This window comes from Meriones unguiculatus, chromosome 18, assembly GCF_030254825.1.
Source record: "Meriones unguiculatus strain TT.TT164.6M chromosome 18, Bangor_MerUng_6.1, whole genome shotgun sequence".
Lineage (NCBI taxonomy): Eukaryota > Metazoa > Chordata > Mammalia > Rodentia > Muridae > Meriones > Meriones unguiculatus.
In genome coordinates this window covers 69,651,026-69,675,215 of record NC_083365.1, presented here as the reverse complement: position 1 = coordinate 69,675,215, position 24,190 = coordinate 69,651,026, and the positions used below count along the sequence as shown (strand labels likewise).

General features: G+C 38.8%; 1 protein-coding gene across 2 annotated transcripts in view; it reads left to right on the top strand.

The window, feature by feature from the left end:
* The window catches only part of Dpp10 (dipeptidyl peptidase like 10), a 1,523,950-nt gene extending 1,502,972 nt beyond the window's left edge, over positions 1–20,978 (top strand). For both annotated transcript variants that reach the window (XM_060371777.1, XM_060371776.1), the window contains exons 20-26: positions 507–701; positions 1,855–1,909; positions 12,321–12,420; positions 12,668–12,726; positions 12,848–12,920; positions 16,416–16,489; positions 18,649–20,978. In XM_060371777.1, the coding sequence (XP_060227760.1) occupies positions 507–701; positions 1,855–1,909; positions 12,321–12,420; positions 12,668–12,726; positions 12,848–12,920; positions 16,416–16,489; positions 18,649–18,783 (691 nt within the window). In that variant the 3' untranslated portion in view covers positions 18,784–20,978. The remainder of the gene's footprint in view (positions 1–506; positions 702–1,854; positions 1,910–12,320; positions 12,421–12,667; positions 12,727–12,847; positions 12,921–16,415; positions 16,490–18,648) is intronic.
* Positions 20,979–24,190: the final 3,212 nt, after the last annotated feature.

The following is a 24,190-nucleotide window of genomic DNA, read 5'->3' as shown; positions in this document are numbered from 1 at the left end:
ATGCCATATTTCCTTCAGAGTATAAGATTCTTTAAGGTTATATACTTCCTGTTAAATTATATGACGTTTCCATGGCTGAGTTAACACTCTGTCAGGCCCTTCAACCCTTGCAAACCATAGGTAAGACATTTATTTCAACAACACACTTGAAGACAGCCAATAAAAATAGACTTCTGTCGAGCTGACAGTCATTCTTCAGAAAAGCCTTTTAAAGGGACCACATATTTTCTCCATTCCTCCCCTTTGAAAGATGAATTAGACCCGACTCAGTTGTGCAGTCTTAAGTGGTGTTTTCACCTCATCCTTGAGACTTTTCTTTTAAAATTTTATACAGGGAAAATAGTTTGTCTTCAAAAATAAACCTGTAGGCTTTTCATGAATTAACAAAATGTTAATATCTGCCATAGGTGATTTCTATAATTGGTTAGCTAGTTAGCATGGAAGTTAAACTTTCTATCAAACTGCCAGTTGGCCTTCTTTTTGATCATGTATGCTCACATTTCCAGGGATGAAGAACCAGGAGGCCAGATGGTGACAGATAAGTTCCACATTGACTGGGATTCAGTTCTTATCGACACTGATAATGTCATTGTAGCAAGATTTGATGGCAGAGGAAGTGGATTTCAGGGCCTGAAAGTTTTGCAGGAGATTCACAGAAGGATAGGCTCTGTAGAAGCAAAGGACCAAGTAGCAGCTGTAAAGTAAGTCAGTGCATGTCTTCCTGTTGGTCTATATTATTGCAAAATCTATGTATTGGGGCACATTGCTTTCTCAGAAATGTCAGAGGTAACTGTAGCTCTACCAATTTTCTAACTTTAACGTGTAGCTTTCCTGCATTTTTTTCAAGCATCTATAACCCTTAGTGCTATCATATAAGAATAGTCATATTTATTCTCTGCGATTAGAATTTACGTTGAGTGAAAATGTAAGAATCAGTTTACTAGTATATCACTATTGACAAAAATCTAGTGTGTCCATAATTAATTATATATTTTTAATTATTACTACATTTTTGGAGAACAATTTATACTGTGTGTATGTGTGTGTGTGTGCGTGTAGGTGAGTATATGCTGTGACACACATGTAGAAGTGAGAATACACCTGGAGGGAGCTAATTCTCCTTCAAACATGTAAACTGTACACAGATCATCAGACTTGGCAGCTAAGTCTTGGCAGCTTTACCTGCTAAGCCATCTCATCAACCCTTATTTCTAATTCTTTGACATCTCAAGATTCCAATTGCCATGGTGGAATGAAAGGTAGAATGGGGACGTTCATTATGTTGTAGTATAGAGGGATCATCCAGGCGTGGTGTAAGGAGGCCTACCCACCAGGCCAGGGGTACACCTGGGAGTCTACATCTACAGCAAGCTAACAGTCAATGACAAACTCCTGACCTTCCATGGAAGGAAAGCCTATGTACTCAAGTATTTCTACTTGTGTGTGTGTGAGGTCAGATATATACGTGCACATACACACATGCTGTCATCCAGCAATCCCAGGTGTCCGTTCTCACTTTTCACCTTAAGACAGGGACTCGTGATGCTCACCCCTCTGTACCTCCGTCTACCTTTCCCGTTAGCTTCTGGAACACTCCCATCTCTACCGCTCATCCCGCTGAAGGTATTCTGCAATTACAGGCACATACTAACTTACCTGGTTTGATGAAAGTTCTAGGGATTTGAACTCATATCCTCACACCTGTGCCCACTTCAGCCCTTCAGTAAAGCATTTCTAAAGATGTTAGGAAATGTTTGAATGAGTTTGTTTATATCTGTCTGTGCATCATAAATTCAGATTTGCAATTGACTCAAGAAGATATAACTATATATTTATGTATTTTTGTTCTTTCAGATATTTACTGAAACAGCCATATATTGATCCCAAAAGATTAAGCATTTTTGGAAAGGTAAATAGAAATACTGAAGATATTTATACACGCATACTTATATGTGTACCATATATATGCATATGATTCCATTGTTCATTGCACTTCCATTTTCTGTATTACTCTTTAAAAGAGCATAATCTATATTGTGTCCATTCAGTCACTCACTCATTTGGATGGCTATTTCTCAAGTGCATAGTTGATGTGTGGTATTAGAAATGATCAGTAAGAGGGAGAAAGACATAGGGCGAAGGGCTTGGGAGCATTCTCACTAGAGAAAGTACTTGCTGCACAGGAGGAGAACCTGAGTTTGTTTCTGAGGTCCTATATAAAAGCTGAGTGTTGTGGCCTGTGCCCCCTAATCTCTGTGCTTGTAGGTGATAGGAACCTTCTTGATCAGTGCAATCCAAGTTCAGTGAGAATCTCTGTGGTGGAGAGCAGAGGACAACACCGACCCTTGACTTCTAGGTAAACACACACACACACACACACACACACACACACACACACACATACACAGTTGCATTAATATTTAAATGTAACAGCTAAACGAAACTATAAAGATTGTTCTATTTCATTCATTCTCTTCTTTTTTTTTTTTTCCTTTTTTGTTTTGTGTAGCCTTTGTAGGCCTCTAAGTCGTGACCCTCTTTTTCTGCTGAGTATTCTGTCAAACACTGGTATCCTTGCAGGTGCTCCCTACCCCACCCAATCAGGCCTCTTTCTGAGTCTGTGCTTTGGAAAGTGCTCTTCCCATTTCCTGCAGCTTGTAAAGCATGTTAGTGGGGGGCAGGAGGCTGTCCCAGGAAGCCAGCAGCAGCCCTCCTCAAGCAGCATGGGCCTGTCCTCCTCTGGCTGTGTCACTCTACTCTGAAGGCAGAGGCCAGGCAGCTCTGTCTTTGAAATTCTTGCTCCCTCCCTCTTTTTGTTTTTTTCACAGTGAACCATGAGAAAAGCTTCCTTGCTCTTTTTTTCTATTTTCTTTTGTTTGCTATTTTACCAGTTTCTACATTTGTCATTATTTTCTACTTTCAAAAATGTATGTTCCTCTATAGTTGCAAGTTAAATATCTTAAGGTTTAAGTTATTTTTTCCAATTTTGGCAGTCTGTTTTTAAGATGAAAGCATTTGTGACACAGCACCCCATGAGTTACTCACCTAGAGTCACTTCAACTAGCATTGTTGTTAAAATTTAGCCTGACTATGTCTTATAGCTGAACATTTGTTTCCTGTGAGCTGTTCTCATTTTGATTATTTTTATTATTCTATAGAAAAACAGTGCTGACATTTTTCTGTTTTTACCCATGATTGTAATGGAGTCGTGGTCAGTTCATTGACTGAATTGCTGAAGTCACGTGAAGTATCAGTTGATTTGTAATTCAGGAAGAAATGATTTTGAAATGTTACATGTGCCTAGAAATGTTGGTATCAAACACATTCTATTTAGTTAGATGTGCCCATCATGGATCTGTAGTTATAAACTTCTTAAATGATTTATCTAATTCCTAGTGTCCAAAGGTATGTTAGATATCCCACTCCATGACTCAACTATTCAGTTTCCTCTTCCTAGAGCAGTTTCCACAGTCGCTTTTCAAGCTCATGCAAGTTCAGAATGAATCTATCTTCTGGTGAATTATAGCTTTTTGTTTGTTGTGATCCTATTGGTCTTTATGGATGATGAATATTATATCTATCTATCTATCTATCTATCTATCTATCTATCTATCTATAATAAAATGATGCAATGTTGATGATGTGACTCAGTGACAACATACATCACTGCAGCAGCATGGATGAGGCCCTGGGTTGAATACTCAACACACACACACACAAAACCACAACAGAGCAAAAGAAACCTTCACCTTTCTCACTCTTTCTGTGGTGCTCTGTACTGAACCTAGGCCCTTGCACACACTAGGAAGCGTTCTACCATGGAACCTTTGGGCATACCTTCGATTGGTGTTTGCCTATTAAAAGTCCTAACACTGTACACATTTCAACCTGTTCCTTCATGACATGCATCTTTTCAAACAAAACTCAGAGATGACTAAGTCTTCTCTCTCTGGTGACTTCTGTGTTTCAAGTCATGATGATCTACATACCTTATTGATTATATTTATTATATATGTGTTATCAGATTACTTTTAATCAGTTTTCCTTCTTTATTCAATTTTTTTTTAATTAGCTAGGTTGTTTTTCTCTTTTTCTCATCTTTGTAAATCCATTTTTTGTTGTTTCCTTGGTATCACTATGTAGCCTTGGTATCTCATCTTATGCCTATGAAGTAAGTTGATAATCTATTTCAACCAATCACTGGCATTTGGGTTCTGTTTATTTTTTTGGCCTATGAGTTAAAATAGTTTGAAAGTTTATGTCTATGCATTTTTTGTGTAGACACACATATTAAAGTTTATTTTACTTGTATTTATCTGGATGTATTTGGAGGGAGGAGAATGTGCACATGAGTGTAGAGCTTGCAAAATCCAGAGCAGGACATTAGCTCCCCTGATGCTGAGGTGTCCGGTGTTAGTGCTGGGAACTGAACTAGGTCCTCTGCAGGAGGAGGAAGTGCTGTCGTGGTTAACTGCTAGCATCAGGGTGAGCCAGCCTCACCCTTCAGGTTTCAAAACTTACATGACGATGTGTATGCTCATCATTTATTTGATGGCTGTCTACATCCCATGATTTATTTTCTCTTTTGTCTGGCTTGAGTAGGGACGAGATAACAAAACAATTGTAATGCATGGTCAGGATTTACACTTTTAATTTCCAACATTGCTCAGTTTGTTTTCTGGCTTCACTGATTCACTAAGTCATCTTTAACACTGAAATTCAAAATACATAAATATTAATTTCCCAGCCTTCGCTGGATTTATCCCTGGTGTAATATGCCTACGAGTTCTGATGTTAATCTTATATGATCATTTACTGATAGTACAGTTGATAATAATGCAATTTTATATTTTAAAAGCAATTTTCCGTCTTTACTCTTTGAAACTAATATAGGCTCATATCTCCTGTGAATCATACATCTGTACTTTCACTAATCCTTTCCCATGCTTCTTGTTTTCTTTCTTTTTACCATTTATTTATTAATTGTATCCCAAGAAACTATTTGTATGTGTGTCTGTGTGTGTATACCATGTCCTGTATAGGCAGGTTTTTCTACCAAACTTGAGTCAGCAGACTTAGAGGTGAGCATCCTCATCCTTTTCACCATTTCACTGGATATTTTTATCACTTTTAAAGAATTGTATTGATTTGTTTTGTGTTTCTACAATTCTGAAGGATAATGATGCAGGAGCAAGATGTCATGAAACAGCTCCCTGTCCAGTTTGTAGAGATATGTCTTTTCTTCACCTCATGTCAGCTTGTCAGCTGGAAGTTTAAATTAAAAATTTATCAAGTAATATTATAATAAATTCCTTTGAGAATAAATAAAATATCTATGAGAAACAACATTCATCTACTTTACAAATCTTTTGTCTTCCATATTAGAATATTATTTTATATGTGTATACACACATGCATACACACACACACACACACACACACACACACACACATATATATATAATATTGGCTCCTAGACATTAAATGTATTTTTTTATTTTAATGTCATTATGAATGATAATTTTCTTTTTTATCTCCTAACTGGCTTATTAGAAAGATGGAAAAAATTAGCAGCCATATTTTTAAGTTTTAATTAAGCATGTGTTTTTTAAATTATTTTTTATTGACTACAATTTGTTCACTTTGTATCCCAGCTATAGCTCCCTCCCTCATCCCCTCCCAATCCTACCCTCCCTTCCTCATCTCCTCCCATGCCCATCCCTAAGTCTGCTGACAGGGGAGGTCCTCCTCCTCCCGATTGATCTGACCCTAGCATATCATGTCTCATCAGGAATGGCTGCATTGTCTTCCTCTGTATCCTGATAAGGCTGCTCCCTGTTAGTGGGAGGTGATCAAAGAACCAGCCACTGAGTTCCTGTCAGAGGCAGTTCCTGTTCCCATTACTAGGGAACTCACTTGGAGACTGGGCTGCCATGGAACCTTATGAAAGAAGGGGGAGACAGAAAACCTGGAGGGGAGCTCTACAAGGAGAGCAACAGACCCAAAAAATCTGGGCAAAGGAATCTTTTCTGAGAGTGATACTGCAACTAAGGACCATGCATGGAGATAACCTATATCCCCTGCACAGATGTAGACCATGTGCTTTTTATTCAGTAATTAAACTTGAGGCTTGGAATGAAGTTAGTTTAAATGATACCCAGTAGAACCTAACCTCACCTCACCTAAATGTTTAATCATGTTTTTTTTTTTTTTTTTTTATATATTTTATTCTTTGAGATAAACGTTCTTATTTATGAAAGGTCAGAAAACTCCTGAATCAAACCTTTTCTGAAACGTTTTCCTATAAATTTTTTTATATGAATTGAGCCTGCATGAAAAAAAAAACGTGAGAATTTTAAAACATCATTCTAGTAGCCAGCATTATAGTGATCACTCAACAGTGCAGGGAATCTGATTAACACACTCAGACCAGTCATGTGTACACAGTACCCAGTGCTTTTAGCAGAACTATGAGGAGCAGAAAAGATGGCTCAGGAATGAAGAATACTCGCTGTTCTTGCAAAGGCCCTGGGTTCCATTCCCCAAACCCACATTAGTGGGCTCACAGTTGCTTGTAACTGCCTGAAGGGGAGGTGATGTCTTCTTCTGGCCTGTATAGGCACCTGAACACATACACACTACCCCTTTCACCTAACATATGCAAACTGAAAAATAAAATCATCTTTCGTAGATTAAGTGGACTAAAAATAAAGCACACAAGAAAATCACATTACTGAATTTCTAGTTATTACAGATAAATAAATGAAAGATAAGCAATAAAATATCAGATGATGGACGAGGCAGAAAGGCAGCTGACGTGGAGTGACGGAGGCAGTGTGTTTATTTACTCTTGTTTGTTATTGGCGTGTGTATATGTGTGTGCAAGTGCATGCACACAAATGTGCCATGTGTGGAGCACTGTGCTGCTACAGGACAGTTTGTGGAGTCAGTTCTCTGCTTCGACTGTTGGCTGGGTGCCAGGGATTCCAGGACTTGCGCTCAGGTTATCAGTCTTGCACAGCCAGTGTTTTAGCTGCTGCACTTTCTTTCCAGGAGAAAGTGAGGTTTGCAGCTTCCGCTAGAAGACCTTGCTGGCAGGAGACCAAAGAGCGAGAATCAGGGAGCGTGGTGTCTCTGGAATGGTCTCATGGTTACATAAGAGTGGCTATAAGGTGCATTCAACTTGACCTACAGAGAAGAAACCAATATTTTCTGTTTTGCATCTGGTTAATTGCAAAAGGATTTATTTAAGTTTGAAGCCAGCTCAAGCCATTTCTGGGGTTTGTGAAAATAATGTATACAATCAGAATTGAGAGATGGCTCAGGGAGCAAAGATTATGCCACATAAGAGTGAGAATGTGAGTTCAAATCCCTACAACCGATTTAAAACTGGATGCGGAATCCCACATCTGTACCCTTATTGCTCCTACACTGAGACTGGAAATAGAGACGGGGAAATCCCTAAAGTGTTTCAGGAGAGCTAGCCTGGCCTATTCAGCAGTGACCAAGAACTGGAAAATCATGGCCAATACCAAATATTTTTCTCCAAACTCTGCACATGTAACACGGCAAAAGAGCAACTGCACTAACACACAAAAAAGTACATATCTACACATGTAACATGAAGATAACAAGGAATTATATCAAAGTAACAGATTCAATGCAGAGAAATACATGTTGATAAAATTGTATTGGTGTTGAAATATGAATTTTTAAAATGTATTTTCATTTATCATTTGAGAGTTGAAAGCATACATGTAATGATTTGATCATACTGAGGACCTGGAGTCAGACAGATCCCAGGCAGGGAGAGAGACAGGACAAAAAGGGTTTAGGTGTATCAATATCCTTTAACTTAAATGTCTAAAATGGCTGACTTCATGATTCATCTTTCTGTCTCTCCAAAACAAAAGAGTTGATGCCTGATTCCAGGAGAAGCATTCAGAGGGACTTTCAAACTTCTAGGGTCAGCAGTGGGCTGTCACTCTTGTGAGAGAATCTGCTTTCATTTCTTTGTCTGGATTATCTAATCTTCCAGAATAGCTAAAACCAGCCCTTTCTGAGGGAGAAAATGAACCCATCTCACTGCCATGCATGGAACTCTTCTGGCTTTTCCGGACAATCTTTAATTCTAGGTTTGGGTCACCTGCTCCCACTGCTCAGTCTGTCTTTGAAGAGCCCCCCATCTCTCTTTCTATGTGTGTCTCTGACTGCCTCTGTCTCTCTCTGTGTGTCTCTATTTGTCTCTGTCTCTGTCTCTCTTTCTCTCTCTCTCTCTCTCTCTCTCTCTCTCTCTCTCTCTCTCTCTCTGTGTAGTTCTGCTTAAAATAAAAATTGGCTGAGTGGTGCCTTTTTATTTTGTAAATCAGTGAAGAAAGGGAATCTATTTCCCCAACCCTAACCACAGTTGTATCAATATTCATCTTCACTACTTGCCTCTAAGGCTTCCTCCATCTCTCTCACATAGAGTTTTCCCTTCCTTCTTTATGTGCTATTTTGGGATAGTATTTTTATATTAATTCTGTGCTATAAGTAATATTATGCAAAATTTTAAAATATGTAGATTTAGGCTTATAGAAGACTGTAACTGTTTTTATTTCCTTGGACTAGAGGATGAGGTGAGCCTTTCTAGTTCTTTCTGAACTTTCCCTGCCTGGATCTCTCCCAAACTCCTCTCCAGGCTGACTGACTCAAACTGGCTTCTCCTGACTTCCCACTGAATTATGTTGCCTGGCCTCGAAGTAATTCTGGCAACGTCTTCTAATCTTCTGTCTCCTTCTCATTTCCTAGGTTGCTGTGTCTTCACCTGTGTCTATGTTGTTCTCTCTGTAAAACTGGCCCAATAAAAATCTCAGTAGACAAACCTTCTTCCTTCACCCAGTGCTCTCTTAAGTAGCTTCTCTTTTCTGTTCTCATGAGAGTTGGGTTTATCCTACCTCAACTCATTCTATTAAACCTTTCTCAGTTTCATAATTTTATCTGCCCCTCAAATAGATGTCACTTCTAAACATGGCTGCTTCCTTCGGGATGAAAGTTGTGTACTAGGGGCATGTCTGCATTACACAGGTCCTAGAAGGTCCTTGGATATTATCCCTTGCCATAGAAGACATGTTGCTGGATTAAAATTCCTCTACAGAAGTCTTTCTTTCTTTCTTTTTTTTTTTTTTTTTGAGTTTTCTTGGAATTTCCCCATTTACATAAGTATAGTTACAAAGTCTTTCAATTCCATGAAAGCACATGTCTTGAACATTTTAGGTCCTACTCTCTGCCCTTCCAAATGCTTCTGTCAATTGAACTTGGATTTTATATCACCTTTATGATTTAGAAAAAAGTCTGAGGAAACATTTTTGTGTCAATAAAATTGTAAAGATGACAATGCAGCCACTTCTGATGAGAACTGATAGACTAAGATGAGAAAGAAGGAGAGGAGGACCTCCCCTATCAGTGGACTTGGGGAGGGGCATGCATGCAGAAAGGGGAGAGAGGGTGGGATCGGGAGGGGAGGAGGGAAGGGCTTATGGGGGGGATGCAAAATGAATAAAGTATAATTTATAAAAGTTAAATAAAAAATAAAAAAAATTGTAAAATAATTTAAAACTCAATTGGCATTTTGTGCATATTGCTAGAATGATTGACAAGTGGATATTACAAAAATTAAATTTCAGTGAGTGGAAGAATGTTGATTGTGGGAAACCAAACACTGGCACAGTAAAAGCAGAGCACCATGAACTAACTGCTGAGTGTTTTCCTCCTCATCAAATGCAAACTGTCTGTAATTGGATGCAGGTCAATATGAGAAGCCTCACACTCAGAATTTGCCTAAAGTGCAAACTCTTTTGATAATTCAATCCAGCAGCTCCCCTAACTTGCCACAGCTTATATATTACTCTTATTTCCAGAGTCTGTTTTCCCGAAAGCTCTTTCAGGTTCAACTTTTGCATCAGTGAATAAACATTAAATGACTGAGAAGATACTGAGCAATTAAAACAATTTATTCCAATTCCTGACAGTGTTGATTTTTCCTTTAAAAACAGAAGTTATTTCTCTGAAATAAATCAAATTAAAGCAGACTTTTGGATTTGATTTTTAAATTCCACACCGTTCACTATCATTAAGTTTTAAAGATTATTTAGCTTCATTACATCCCAAATTTTCATATTAAAAAAATAGTGAAACACAGCTTCCCATGAAGCAAGAAGCAAAGGATGTGTGCACCTTACCTGAGCCAGGGAACCCTAGCTGGAGCTTCTTCCCAGGCCCAGGGTCGCATCAAATGGGTGTCTTGCTGAAGATGACTTTTTCTTTCTTGTCTTAGTCCATGAGTCTAGGGAATTCTGATGAGGTACAGGAAGACATTTCTTTGAGGCATTTTTTTTGTTTGTTTTTGTATTAGTATATGTTGAGAACCTACAATTTAAAATGCCAGCTGTTAGCAGCTGGCAAGATGGCTCAATGGGATTTCCTGCAAGCCCTATGACCTGAGGTTAATTCCTGCGACTGTGGGAGGAAATAACTGACTCCAAAAGTCATCCTGACTTCCACATGATTGATCCAGCATGCTGACATGTGTAGTGTGTGCAAAAGCACACAGCAAAATTAAAATATAATAGAAACTTAAATGTCCAAAAGTATCTCAGACATCCCCTTAACATTTGTTTAAAGATCTTAAGATATCCGAATCCTACCTCTCTGGAATCTGAGGCAGGAGGATCGTGAGTTGGAGCCTAGCTTGAGCTAGAGAGATACTGTGTTTAAAAAAAATCCCCAAAATATTGAATTACACTGTTTACTATAAATTTTTTGCTAAGTATTTTCCCTTGAATGATACTATCATGTATAGTTAAGGCCTATATACCATGACATCATGTCACACATCTATGTAACAGAATGATTGCTGCAGTGTAGCAGTGAGAGTTGACATCATTATGCACTTCCTCCTTGTTGGCTTTGCTTTTGTGGAAAGAACAGCTAAAATCTGCTCTTTTGTCAGGAGTCAAACATGAGTACTCTTTGAGTTCTCATGTTGTGCACACTTTTCAAGATTTTGCTCCTATTCTACTTATTCTCTTGATCTACCTCAGTACTGTTCCGGTCCCATTCCCGCACCCAAGTGAGCTTAATCGCTTTTAAAAATAAATTTGAGCTGGGTAATTCACCACCCCTATCTCCTCCCATTCCCGTTCTTCATGTTGTTCTTCTTCCGCATCCCCTCATCATTACCCTTACTCTCTCATCGTTATCTGTGTCTTTTGTCCTCCTTCTTCTCTGTTTCTCCCCATTCTGTTTTTCTACTTAGTGCCTTTCCCACTGATGAGAGTTTAGGAATGTAGGCATCTCGTCTTCCTGGTACAGAGAGGAGATATGCTTACCAAGAGATTTCCCTATAGATGCAGATCTCCGACAACCAGACAAATCCTGTCTGTCCTATGACTGGCAGATTCGTTTTCTTTTCTTCTTTGTGTTAAGTGTGGAGAGGTGCATATGTTTACACATGTGTACATGCATGGAGAAATCAGAAGACAATCGAAGCTGTTGTGCCTTGGACACTATCCACCTTGATTATTGAAACAAGATTTCACTATCCTAGAACTCACCAAGCAAGCTAAGCTCATTGGCTAGCCAGCTCCAGGTCTCCACCTTCCAAACTCCAGGAATCTAAATGTGCACCACTATACTCAGCTTTGTAGATTTCTAAACTTAAGTTATGAAAGATCAAACGTGGGATCCTATGCTTGCACATAAAACACTTTGCCATATAAGCTATCAGTGTGGCCTTACTCTGTGATTTCTCAAAATTGCATCTAACTTATCCTTATGTCAAAGAGGCTTATGCACCCAGTGCAGCAGATTTTGGTTTCCTACAGTCATGCTTTGGAGTGACAGACCCAGAGCCCCTGCAAAGAAATTTGAATGCAGTGTAAAGTTGCTGTCTATATTTTAAGTGGTTTACTTTATTTTCCTAGTTGTATATGACCATCATCATTATTAAGTATTCTACTAAAATACACACCAACTTCTCCTTAAAATGATATGTAAAGAGTACTTTATTTCCTTTGTTTCAAATTACTTGGAGTATTTCCCACATATGTGGTATAAAATTATGACTTTTGTGATACATAATTAATTTTATATTTTATTTAGTTATTAAATAACTAGTTGTATAAAATTTTAAACAGCTCTTAGATTTTCATAAGTACACAGTGATTTTTTTTTGTATTCCTTCTTATACTTTAAGGTATTAGGATGTGTGTATTATTAAGCAGTGATCAAACTGTACAAATATTACTAGGAATCATTACTATAACTTTTCTTTTGCTCAGGGGTATGGGGGCTATATTGCATCAATGATCTTAAAATCAGATGAAAAGCTTTTCAAATGTGGAACAGTGGTTGCACCCATCTCAGACATGAAGTTGTATGGTGAGTATGTTCTGCAGACAGATCTAATATAAGGTATTGATTGGTGGAAACGAAAGTCCCAGTGCTGAGAAACTCAATTGAGCTCATTTATCATGTGTTATTAAAGTGTGTTGTGAGTTATCACCTCCCTGATGTAATTGATTTTATTGGAGCGTGACAATTACATTTGAAATGCATAAATAAATAATGAAACATTATGTTTTGCTTATTCTGATGTTGGTTTTATCTTTTTTTCCTTGTGTGACAGCCTCAGCTTTCTCTGAGCGGTACCTTGGTATGCCATCAAAGGAAGAAAGCGCTTACCAGGTAACTAATACAAAATTAACAACAAAAGGCAAAGGGCATTTTTTTTTTGTTATAAAGACTATGTTTAATTCCTTCTATTTAGATGTCTCTACATAGGCAGATATGTGTGTTTTTCTTACAGGCATCCAGTGTACTGCATAACATTCATGGTCTAAAAGAAGAAAATATATTAATAATTCACGGCACTGCTGATAGTAAGTATTGCATTTGCTGCTCCTGTCTGATGGAAGCTGTCCCTTTACAAAGGAACACATCTTAGATGTAGGATGTATTTTCAGGAAGTCCTATTAAGATGCCAAAAAGAGTACAGGAAGTGACATGGAGAATGAGATGTCTGACAGGAATTGGGAAGGAAATAAGTTAGTGCTATCCAATATCACTTTCTGTTGTGATAAAGAGTCTTTGTCTGTAACTTTGCAATCTTGAATAGAGAAGCCATTAGCCAATTGCAACCAAAGAACATATCGGAATTAGTGTTAACTAGGAAACAAGAAATATTAATGCTAATATATGGTTAAAACAGGGCTCAGATCAATGCATGTAGTGTATTTGTTTGAGTATATGGAAATATGCCTGTAGGTGCCTCCATGTTTGCATATGTGTGTGTTTTTAATTAAAATTATGTTAAGAGGCTTTGAGGTATGAGAGCCATATGTTAATCTGTGTCCCACCTGAAATAAAAACCAGGCACAGGGAAATAGTAATGGACTCCTCATGAAGTAGCTCATGGCTGACCCCCAAAGTTGTTGTTGTTGTTGTTGTTGTTGTGTGTGTGTGTGTAACAAGCCTTTCCTTACAATTTAAGATGTAAAAAGGAAGAAAAAGAAAGAAAGAAAGAAAGAAATGTAGATAGAAAGGAAAGAAAGAAGGAAGAAAACAACGAAAGAAGAAAGAAAAGAATAGAAAAAAAAGAAATCCTGCTGCAGCCAACATAGGAACTCTTTGCTCTCTTGGCAATGGAAAATGTATTCAGAAAATGACTTAGTTATAGCAGTATTGCATAAAGAGACAGCAGCAGAGAGCACCATACTTCTGAAGGATGTCAAAGTATTAAGATCATCTACATATGTCAACAGTAATCATAGAATGTCACTAATTGTTAACTGTGTTCTGACACATGACGAAGAATGACTAAGAGCACTGAATGTCTTATTTGTTTTGTAGAAAAATACTGTCCTAAGTATATTATCATTTTCTTAACTAGCATATTAGAGAAATAACTGATGGGGAAAACAAAATTTTCTCTGGGAACTTGTTCTGGGTGCTGTCGTTCTTAAACCTTGTGCTATGAAACCTGGGCCAAGTGAACCAACTGTATTTAAAGTTAAGTAATTTTACCTCCAGATACCACCCTAGAAGTTTTTAGTACCCTTTGAACTCCTTTTACTAAGTTTGTGATATTAATGTAAGTCCTGTTTGATTCATTTTCAGGCCAGGTGCTTCACATACCTGATGCTATACAGAGGTTCAGAGGGATGCCGGAAATACTCATGTACAGAGCACACGTGCACACATGTCCACACTCATGATAGCCCATAGGCAAGCTGACCTGCAAATGTTCAATGACATTCTTATGCTACTATTCTGGCCTAGAAAAATGATAAATCCATGCACTCATTCAGTTAAACTTTATTGTTCTTTAGTCATTTGAAGGAGACAAATAGCACACAACAGAGTTTGCATTGAAAACAAAGCAGAACACAATCAACTGAAAAGTTATTTGGTGGGCAGTGAGGACAAGTGCTCAGATTCCTAGAATCCAAGTAAAGCTAGGTACAGTGGTGTACACCTGTAATAACAGTGACCCTAAGAAAAGATGGGAGTGAAGACAGAAGACAGCCTGGTGTGCCCAGCAGCAAGCAGAGCCCCTACCTCAAACAATATGAAGGGCAGGGACTGGCACCCTAGGTTGTTATCTGACCTCTTGTTGTATGCCTATATGCTCATACACATCATTCATTCATATTCTCTCTCTCCTTCTCCCTCTCTCTCTCCCACTCCTTTCTTTCCTCCCTCTAACTCTTCCCACAACAATTCATTTGTATGGTTATATTTCAGTCATACCCAATGCAGACATGACATTTTTCCCCCCCAAATATCTTTCCTACAAAAACCACATGAGTGATATGAGAGATTATTTTACATCAGTCATTGCCCACATAAATTTGCACTCACAGACACACACACACATACTAAGAAATTTATAGTATTTAGAATTGGTGATTTTTTCTTCATTTTAATAGGAAAGATCTTGAATATATTTAAAATAAATTTGGACTGTTTATCTTCTGTTGTATAGTAAGGTTATTATGCACCATAGAATAAGAGACTAAGGTGGCTCAGACCACTGATAAGGCTGTCCTTGACAAAGACAGATAAAAAATTTTAGCTTAAAGTTATTTATGGAAATCTGAAGGTATGTTCAGAGTAGAAAATCCTAGACAGAATTAAAGCAAAATATAACACAGAAAGATTTGAGTGGCAGGCCCAAGTTTTCATAATTAACTCAGATGAAACCATTACTAAACATAGAGCTCCTGAGTTGTGTATTCCAAAGCTTTGGAGCCTTACATTAAGACTGAAGAAAGATGGAAGGGAGAGAAAGCAGCATGCTCTACAACAAATATTTAGCATTGAATAATGAGCACTTCACTCTCTCTTCTCAACATGGAAATTCAGTTCTAATATAAAATTTTAATTACATTTCTTTACATATTTATTTAGTATGTGTATGTATGTGTGCATATACTTATGAAAATATATGTTTGAGGGTCAGAGGACAACTTTTGGAAGTCTGTTCTCTGTCCACCATACATGAGCCCCAGTAATTTATTCAGATCATCAGGCTTTCTGCCAAGCACCCTTTTCTGCTGCATCATCTCACAGTTGCCCACTTCTAATTTAAAATAATAATGCAGAGTATTAATATCTAGCTGAGTCTAGAGTCTAAATTCCTTAAATATGTATATGAAGATAATTCACTGCATTAATGGCAAGCAAGACATTCATTGCCTTCAATGTTTATCAAGAACAAAATATATAATCTAATTACAAAATTAGAAAAACTAATTACAAAATAAATTATCTCACACAAATATATATATCTAAATGATGTCAGAGTTGAGGAGGTGTCTCACCACTGTGAGGATCAGGGTTTGGATCCCCAGAACCTAAGTAAAATATAAAGTGCAAGCATGGTGATGTACGATTGTAATCAGTGTTAGTTAGCAAGATGCTAGACAGATTCAAGTGGAAAAAAAAATGAAACTGGCTGTCCAGCTATTTTAGCTTATTTGTCAAAGTCCCAGGACAATGAGAAACCACGTCTCAGACAAGGAGGGGGAGCACCTGGGTACATCTGAAGTGGGCCTTTGACTTCCACACACACTCATAAACACACATATGCACATCTGCACACAGTGGCACCCACACAAACATACGCACATGCACAGAATGCCATTGGATAATTAAATTTACTTTAGTAACGGCTCTTGTGTTTGTGCTCTGTTATATGATGGGGAAAAAAAACCCTTACTATTCTACATAACAGCTTTCTAGTTAAAATTAGTGACAGGTCTTCCGAGTACACACTATATGTAGGACACTTATGTTCTTTGAAAAAATGTATTAAAAGTTTTTGATGCTAATAGATTCATTTCTTTCAAATATTATCATTTAATATTTTGCAGCAAAAGTTCATTTCCAACATTCAGCAGAGTTGATCAAGCATCTGATAAAAGCTGGGGTGAATTACACTCTGCAGGTAAGCCACCATTCAAAATACATAATTGGATCCTCAGGTGGGTACATGTTCCACAGGACGTAAGTGGAAGTTCGATGACAACAGAAGATCAAATATCAAATATTACAGTTTCGTGTTCATCATCTAGATGATATAATAACATGACACGAATTCAAAGGGCTTGATCAGACATGTCCCCATATCCCTGATGGATAGAGTTCATGTGTCTGCTTTCTCAGGATGGCTCTGCTCAGTGCCTCAGCCAGCAATCTGCATTTCTTGTATCTCTAGACTAATGTCTGGATTCTCATTGGCTTCATTTTTTCTCACCTTTAGCCATTAACCTCTGGGTTGGTTATGGGAATTAACTTGGACACACACAAACTGACCTGTCATGCTGTGCTTTGAAATCTGGGTAGAAGTCTTCAGGACTCCATAGCTCTCCACAGGATCAAAACTAGAAATACATGGCCAGCCCCACGATTTCAGCTGCTGCATTTGTCTGTGGATGAGTGATTTGGGGAGAAAGCATCTCAGGGAAAAAGTACCCACAGGCCCTGTGTGAAGTCACAATACCCCAGGCCTCTCTTTTAAAGAAAAGCTCTTTAATAGTTGACTTTTTATACCTCTATGCCTTCTAGAGCTAGAATCTTTCTGTTTCCTCACATACCCTCAAGGCAAGTGATAGTGCCCTAACTTCCCTCAAACACAGGAAATAGTGCCTCCTTTTCTCCTTGCATTTCAACTCCTTAGACCCATCTTAAAGAAACATTTTCCCTTGGTTGTAATAATAACCAGAAGATCTGTGGGTACTTTTATGATGTATAAGAAAAGGTACATAATTGCACATTTTCCCAAGTAAATACTTTCAGTAAAGAGATATGAACATGGAAGAGTCTTCTATTTTTGGCAACAAGCCCTAATTTGAATGATTATTTTTTTTTTGTGTGTGTCTTGGTGAACAAAAGTTCTCAAAAGGAACAGCGTCTTCCACTAAACCTTCTGTAAGACTGACGGATGAATTATAATTTCAGTGACTGTGGAGAGGTTTGAATGTTTAAAGCGGTTAGAAATTCTACACCAAGTTATATAAGGTTGCCTTAGCCCTCTTAGTAGCAATTTCCTCCTCTGTGTATGAGCTAATATATTGTGAGAACTGGGTAAATCTTTGTACAGCATTTGACTCCCCCAATGGAAAGTCTAAGAATGCGATCTGGTAGTATCTGAGGCAGATGACAGAGATTTCTCCACTGCTAATAGAGAAACAGCTCTTAACTCACAGGAAATAAGAGCTTCCTTACTCTGGAGCCAAGATATGAGTGACCATGGCCCCGGGGACATTTAGGTTTACCCTGCTTCCATGGTCACCAATGTGGAACCAGTCATGGAGTTTTATAGGAGCAGGACAAAGAAAGCTACAAATCAAGGGACTTTAAAATACATTAGTGGAACACCTGAAAGGCAGGCTGCAACAAGATTGGAAAATTCTAACTGTTCTCCCAGACGCTAAATGGTAGGATGCTTAACCCTCCATTGGTAGAGGGTGGCAGGCAACAGACACACAAGACTGGCTGTGCCTGGCATGGACTTTTGAAACCTCAAACCACACCCCAGTGACACACGTTCTTCAACAAAGTCACACCTAGTCCAACAAGGCCACCTCTCCTATGCCTTCCTCCAATCCTTTCAAATAATGCCACTCACCTGTGAGTAAGCATGCAAATAAATGAGTCTATGATAAGCATTCTTATTCAAACCACCACACAAGGGATCTGATGGGGAGTTAGATTCTTGAGTCTAAGCAAAAATCTCTCTTACAGGTTTCAGAGAAAGGAGTGAGGTCCCATGCTAAGTATGGCTGATAAGTATCCCATTGTAGCTGCTTGAAATCAGGTGCTTTCTGATTTTCATGCTGAAAGAGAAATGGGAAAGATTCAGCCTTTCAGCTAGCATGTTTCCATCATACAAGATTTAGTTCCTGATTGTTTAGAGACCTTTCCTCTGGGAAGCAAGTATTAGAGACTTGCAGGTAATCACAGGAGGGTCCCTACCTTTTTTTTTTTTGTAACAGCAGCTGTGAGGGTAGAGAGAGAAAAAGGCAGCTGTAGATAGGATAGTCTGAGTCAATCCTAGCTCAGCCCAACAGTAACTTAATGTTACCTTTTTCTTCAATGCCATAGGTCTATCCAGATGAAGGATATCATGTTTCTGACAAGAGCAAACATCATTTCTACAGCACAATCCTCAGATTCTTCAGTGAATGTCTAAAGGAAGAAGTGACCGTGCTGCCACAGGAACCAGAGGAGGATGAATAATGGACACCACCTATACAGAGCTGAGGGAATATTGAGGCTCAATGAAACCGAACCAAGAGACTGTCATGTTGCAGATGCTCCAGAATTCCAAGGGCAGCTTGAGGAGATGAAACTGGAGCAGCACACTCAGACAGTGAACTAGAACTTGAAGACAGACGTCCTTGCTGCTGTGCTGCCAAGGGTGCAGAAGGTGTTTCATTGTAAAGGGAAGTTCAAGGGTTGGTTTCCTGGGAAAAAAAAAAAAATTAGTTTCACATTAAAGTAGGAATAGTGCATGTTTCCTTCCGTTTTCCCCTTTTGTTCTGTGACTAGTTACCCTCACTTTTGATTTCAATGGCCATTATCACCTTTGCATAACATGCATAACGTACCATCAGTACCACAGTCCCTGATCTTTGATGGCTGAGCTGCAATCTAACGTGTCAATGTATCTTTATAATAAGTGCAATTCTCTCATTGTCTATTATTATGCTTAAGAAAATATTCAGTTAATAAACAAAAGCAGAGTATTTTACATAAAGTTCTGTTTTTAAAAAAGGCATTATTAAATGAGTCAAGGCTATGTAGAAATGTGGATTTCAGCACCTTCCAAAGTTCAGGCAGTTGTCAGTAGATAGAATACCTTTATATCAACACACACGAGTGTATGTCTCACGATATTATATATATATATATATACACGCACGTGTGCATATGCAGACAGTGAGTCTATCTTTATATGTTACTCATGCTACAAAGGGTAAACTTTAATGAATTACAGTGGATACTCTTTTACAGGCTACAATGGACACTTCTTTAATGAGCCAAATATGATGAGACCCTTTTGTTTCCAGTTCAGATTCTAGAAATTGCTTTCCTATAAATGTTTGGGTTGTGTTTGGTATTGTTTTTAGTGGTTAATAGTTTTCTAGTTGCAGTTTACTTTTTTGAATATATCTTGTCACATGTAAATTAGATACTTAAATATTAAATTATAGTTTCTGATAAAGAAATTTTGTTAGACAAATGCAATGCCACTGAGTGGCATTTTGCTCTCTTGGTGGAGAAAGCTTTTTTAAAAACTCAGACCTTTTACTTTCAACTCCCAGTGCAGTGAAGTCAATTCTCATTCTCATTATAAGAACAAAAATCTGAATTATTTCATTTTTTCAGAGTCTACTTAGCATTCCGTGCCTGCTCAGTTCATCTGTTGAGGTTTAATTAAGCCCTTGTGGTAAGAATTAGAAGCAGAATCTTTTTGTATTTTTTGCCCTTTCCCCCAAATTCACAAACAGCAGTACATGGTGTCTCCTTTAAATGGAAGGCACAAAAGGTACCAAATCCTACAGTGTGTCAGCTTGCAGCAGTCAGTAACCGGGAATGAAAACTGATCTTACTGTGAGGAGTTTCAGCCGTGAGAGGGCGGGCAGTATGGCGGAGGACGCTGGGGTGCGTTCTCCGGCCACACTAGCGATCTCTCAGAAGACGTTTCAGAGTCTGAAACCAAACTCTGATGCTCAGAAAGTCCAGGTAGTATAATGTGTTTTCACAGCTAAAAGTCTGCCCTTAGGGAAACTGGGTTACAACGTCCTCTGAAAACCAGGGAGGAAAATTTAAAAGTAAATAATTTGTCCAGCCACCCTCTGTGTCATCTGAGCAGCCCAGGAGTCTGAGGAGTGGTCCGGGACTGACTCGAAGGCTGGTTCTCCCTCTTTTCTCTTCAGTGTTTTGGAACTGTGTCTTCTCTGCTCCATTAGATTCAGTTTAATATGAGAGAGATACCCCATCCAGAAGACCCATTTTAGGTTTTTTCACAGATAGTGAACACATTTTTTTTTTAAACAAAATAGATGGTGATGTTTTCAAGGAAAGTTTTGCCTATTTTATTAAGATGGGGGTTTCTTTTTAGGCTGATCTGAAGTTCAACTGAAGCTTTTTAATCAATATTTTAGATTTCAACCGCTAAAGATTTTTATGATGCGAATAATTAATTATGATGTCTGAAAGATGTGGTTTTATTGAATGTCTATTTGAGTAACATTTTAAAAGTGTTTACCTTTTACTGTTTATCATTTTCTTGTTTATGGTCATTATCAATGTTTATCTATTTTTTGATTAATTTAATACAGTTTGTAATGTGAAAGTTGCTTGTCTGGGACCACTTTCACCTCACAGTACTGGTGGATCTCACATGAAAACATGATGTTTAATAGGAAGATGGAAACTTGTTCTCTCTGTGATTTGCGGGGCTCTCATGAGTGGGTCATGCCACACGAAGGAAACACTCAGGAGCATTTCCTTGTACTTTATGTTCCGGTACTGTAGAACCAGATAAGACCTGTTACACTTTTGTCTCAGTTGCATTCCAGTGATTTTATGCATTTTTACAAATTCTGAAGAGTTTCCTGAAACTTTAATGGCAACCTTCCTATGTAGTAATTTTCCTTAATATTCAAGTAAATCTCCAGGAGAAACTAACAGCTCTATAGTGAGAATCATCAAGAGTATTAACTCAGAAACAAATACATAACCTGAAAGCAAGTCCATTTTCCCCACTTCCTCTAAGAGAACTACTTACTGAGCAAACAGAGGTAAAGGAGGAGTATACTCATGTTTGCTGTTGCTCTGATGAATCACCACAACCAAAAGCAACTTGGGAAGAAGTTTTGGCTTACCATTCCACATGGCAGGGAAGGTAGAGCTGCAGGAGTATTGGGTCCTGGCTGTCTGTCCGAAAGCAGAAAGAGAATAAGAAGTGTGACCAGCCTCCAAACCCTCAAATCTGTCCCCAGTGGTGTGCTTCCTCAAGCAAGGCCCCACCTCGTAAAGCCCCACAACCATACTCTCCCCCGCTTCCTCAAACAGTGCTGCCAGCTGAGACCAAGTAAGTATTCAAATATGTGAGCCAACAGGGAACATTTCACATTCAAAACACAACAAGGAGTCTGTGTTGCTCTGTTGTTCTCTAAAGCGTGAAAGGATGGGATACTGTTCAAAACATGGTATTCAAGTTCCTGTGTGAATACTTCAGCTCAGCATAGACACTCCTACTAAAAATCATGTTTATAGGGTTATAAGAATGAGGAGACTTAAGCACTGGCTGGTTACCATGTGGAGAATTAGTCAAGCCATCACCCTTCAGGTGAGACTTAGGCGTTGGTCTCTAACAGGTAGAGAATCACTCGAGCCATTTTCCACCAGATAATGGCTTTAAAATTGGGGATACACGACTAGAGAAATGCTTCAGGGGTTAAGAGCACTTGCTCCTCCGGATACAGTGTAATACCAGCATGTAATGCCAGGTCCAGCTCACTTGACAGTTTCTTCTTGCCTTTGCAAGAACCATCATGTACATTGCCACCTAAGACAAAGCAAGTGCACACACACATAAAAAACAAAAATATTTTAAATTATCTATAAATGAGTTCCTGCCATGTCTCTTGGGTCCTTAAGGCACATGGCTTCTATTTTATGATCATGTATGAGCTCTTCTCTGTCTCTCTCCTTGCGACTTGACAATCTTTGCCTCTTTGCAGCAACCAGCATTTCCTAAATGTGAACTGACCTTTTAGTTGTGATGACTGACCTCTACATTATGGTTTGGGAATTCTCCAGCAGAAATGATGACTGCTAGAACCCATACTCATCACTGGCACAGTACCAACCTACATGCAGGTCTAACTCCCCGCTGATACCCACTTACTAGAAGACAGCAGCAGGTAACTATTGTCCCTCCTGCAAACATGATTTGTGGTCCTAGGTAGCCTTGCTGGGCCCCCATTGACCACAGCTGCACATTCTTCTGCTTTCTCCCCCCCCCCACTCTTCTCAGCCTTCACTCTCATGTAGGAGTGCTTTAAAAAATTAACCACACATGTACCAGCTGTTAGGACCTGCTTTTAGCAGGGAAAGTTTGCATTACATAACAGCTCATTACTGTTCATATTATGGGAGAGACAGAAAGACCTGGAGGGGACTGGAGCTCCATACGGAGAGCAACAGAACCAAAAAATCTGTGCACAGGGGTCTTTTCTGAGACTGATATTCCAACCAAGGACCATGCATGGAGATAACCTAGAACCCCTGTCCAGATGTAGTGCATGGCAGCTCAGTCTCCAAATGGGTGCCCTGGTAAGAGGAACAGGACCTGACTTTGACATGAACTCAGTGGCTGGCTCTTTGATCACTTCCCACTGAAGGGGGTACAGCCTTACCAGGCCACAGAGGAAGACAATGAAGCCAGTCCTGATGCGGCCTGATAGGCTAGGGTCAGATGGAAAGGGAGAGGACCTCCCCTATCAGTGGACTGGGGGAGGGGTATGGGAGGAGAAGAAGGGAGGTTGGTGGGATAGAGAGGAAACAAGGAGGGGGCTACAGCTGGGATACAAAGTGAATAAATTGTAAAATAAATAAATGTAAAAAAGAAATAAGATAACATGAAAGTAAAACTATAGTTTCTTTCTCCTTTCCTTTCTTTAAAAAAATATGTTATGTTATGTTATGTTATGTTATGTTATGTTATGTTATGTTATGTTATGTTATGTTATGTCATGTCATGTCATGCTGTTATGTTTTGTTGACCTGGTTTGGTGCTCTGATGTTTTGAGACAGGATCTCCTCACTCAGTAGCTCTAGCTGGCTTCAAACTAACATAGGCTGGCCTCAAACTCACAGGTATTCACCTGCCTCTGCCTGCACCCCACGTATGCCACTACGTTCAACGGGAAACTATCTTTTCTCTCCAGATTTGAATGAACTTATTCTATTTAAAATTTGCATAAAGTGCCAAGCATATACTAAGTGTTCTATACACTTTATCAAGCAATCTCAACATGGCTGGACACATCCGTTTTCCCACACAATCCGTAAAGAAAATAAGTTTCATGAACTTTGTAACTCATCCACACTTATGTGTCTAAGAAGTAAACAGGTTCAATCACAGCTCCAGGCAAGTGAGAAGCCTGCGCTCATGGATGCTGTGTTTTGTGTTGCTACAGAAATAAGAAAGACGTTCATCCCATCTGAGTCACAATGTTGTATTTGAATTTACAGTGTGAGGTATTTTTGAGAATAACTTATTAATTTTAATCCCACAAGTTAAAGACTAGCTCAGGCTACTGCTGAGGTATGTTTGAAGTTTGCTGAGTGAATTTCCTAATGTCAAGAAGACATGTATATTGTAATATTGACCTGCTTGGTGAGTGCTGAATGAATAAGAAAATGGCTCAATGAACCAAAAGTACTTACCTAGAAAGCTTAAGAATTGGTGTTGGAGCTTCAGCATCCACAAACAGAGCTGAGCTGGCTAGTCTACATTTGTCATCTCAGGGCTGGGAGGAGGAGACAGGTGAATGTTTGCTGCTTGCTGCCCATCCAGCCAGGTTGAGTATGTGAAAATAAGGAGCCTTTGTGAAGAAGCATGTCAGAG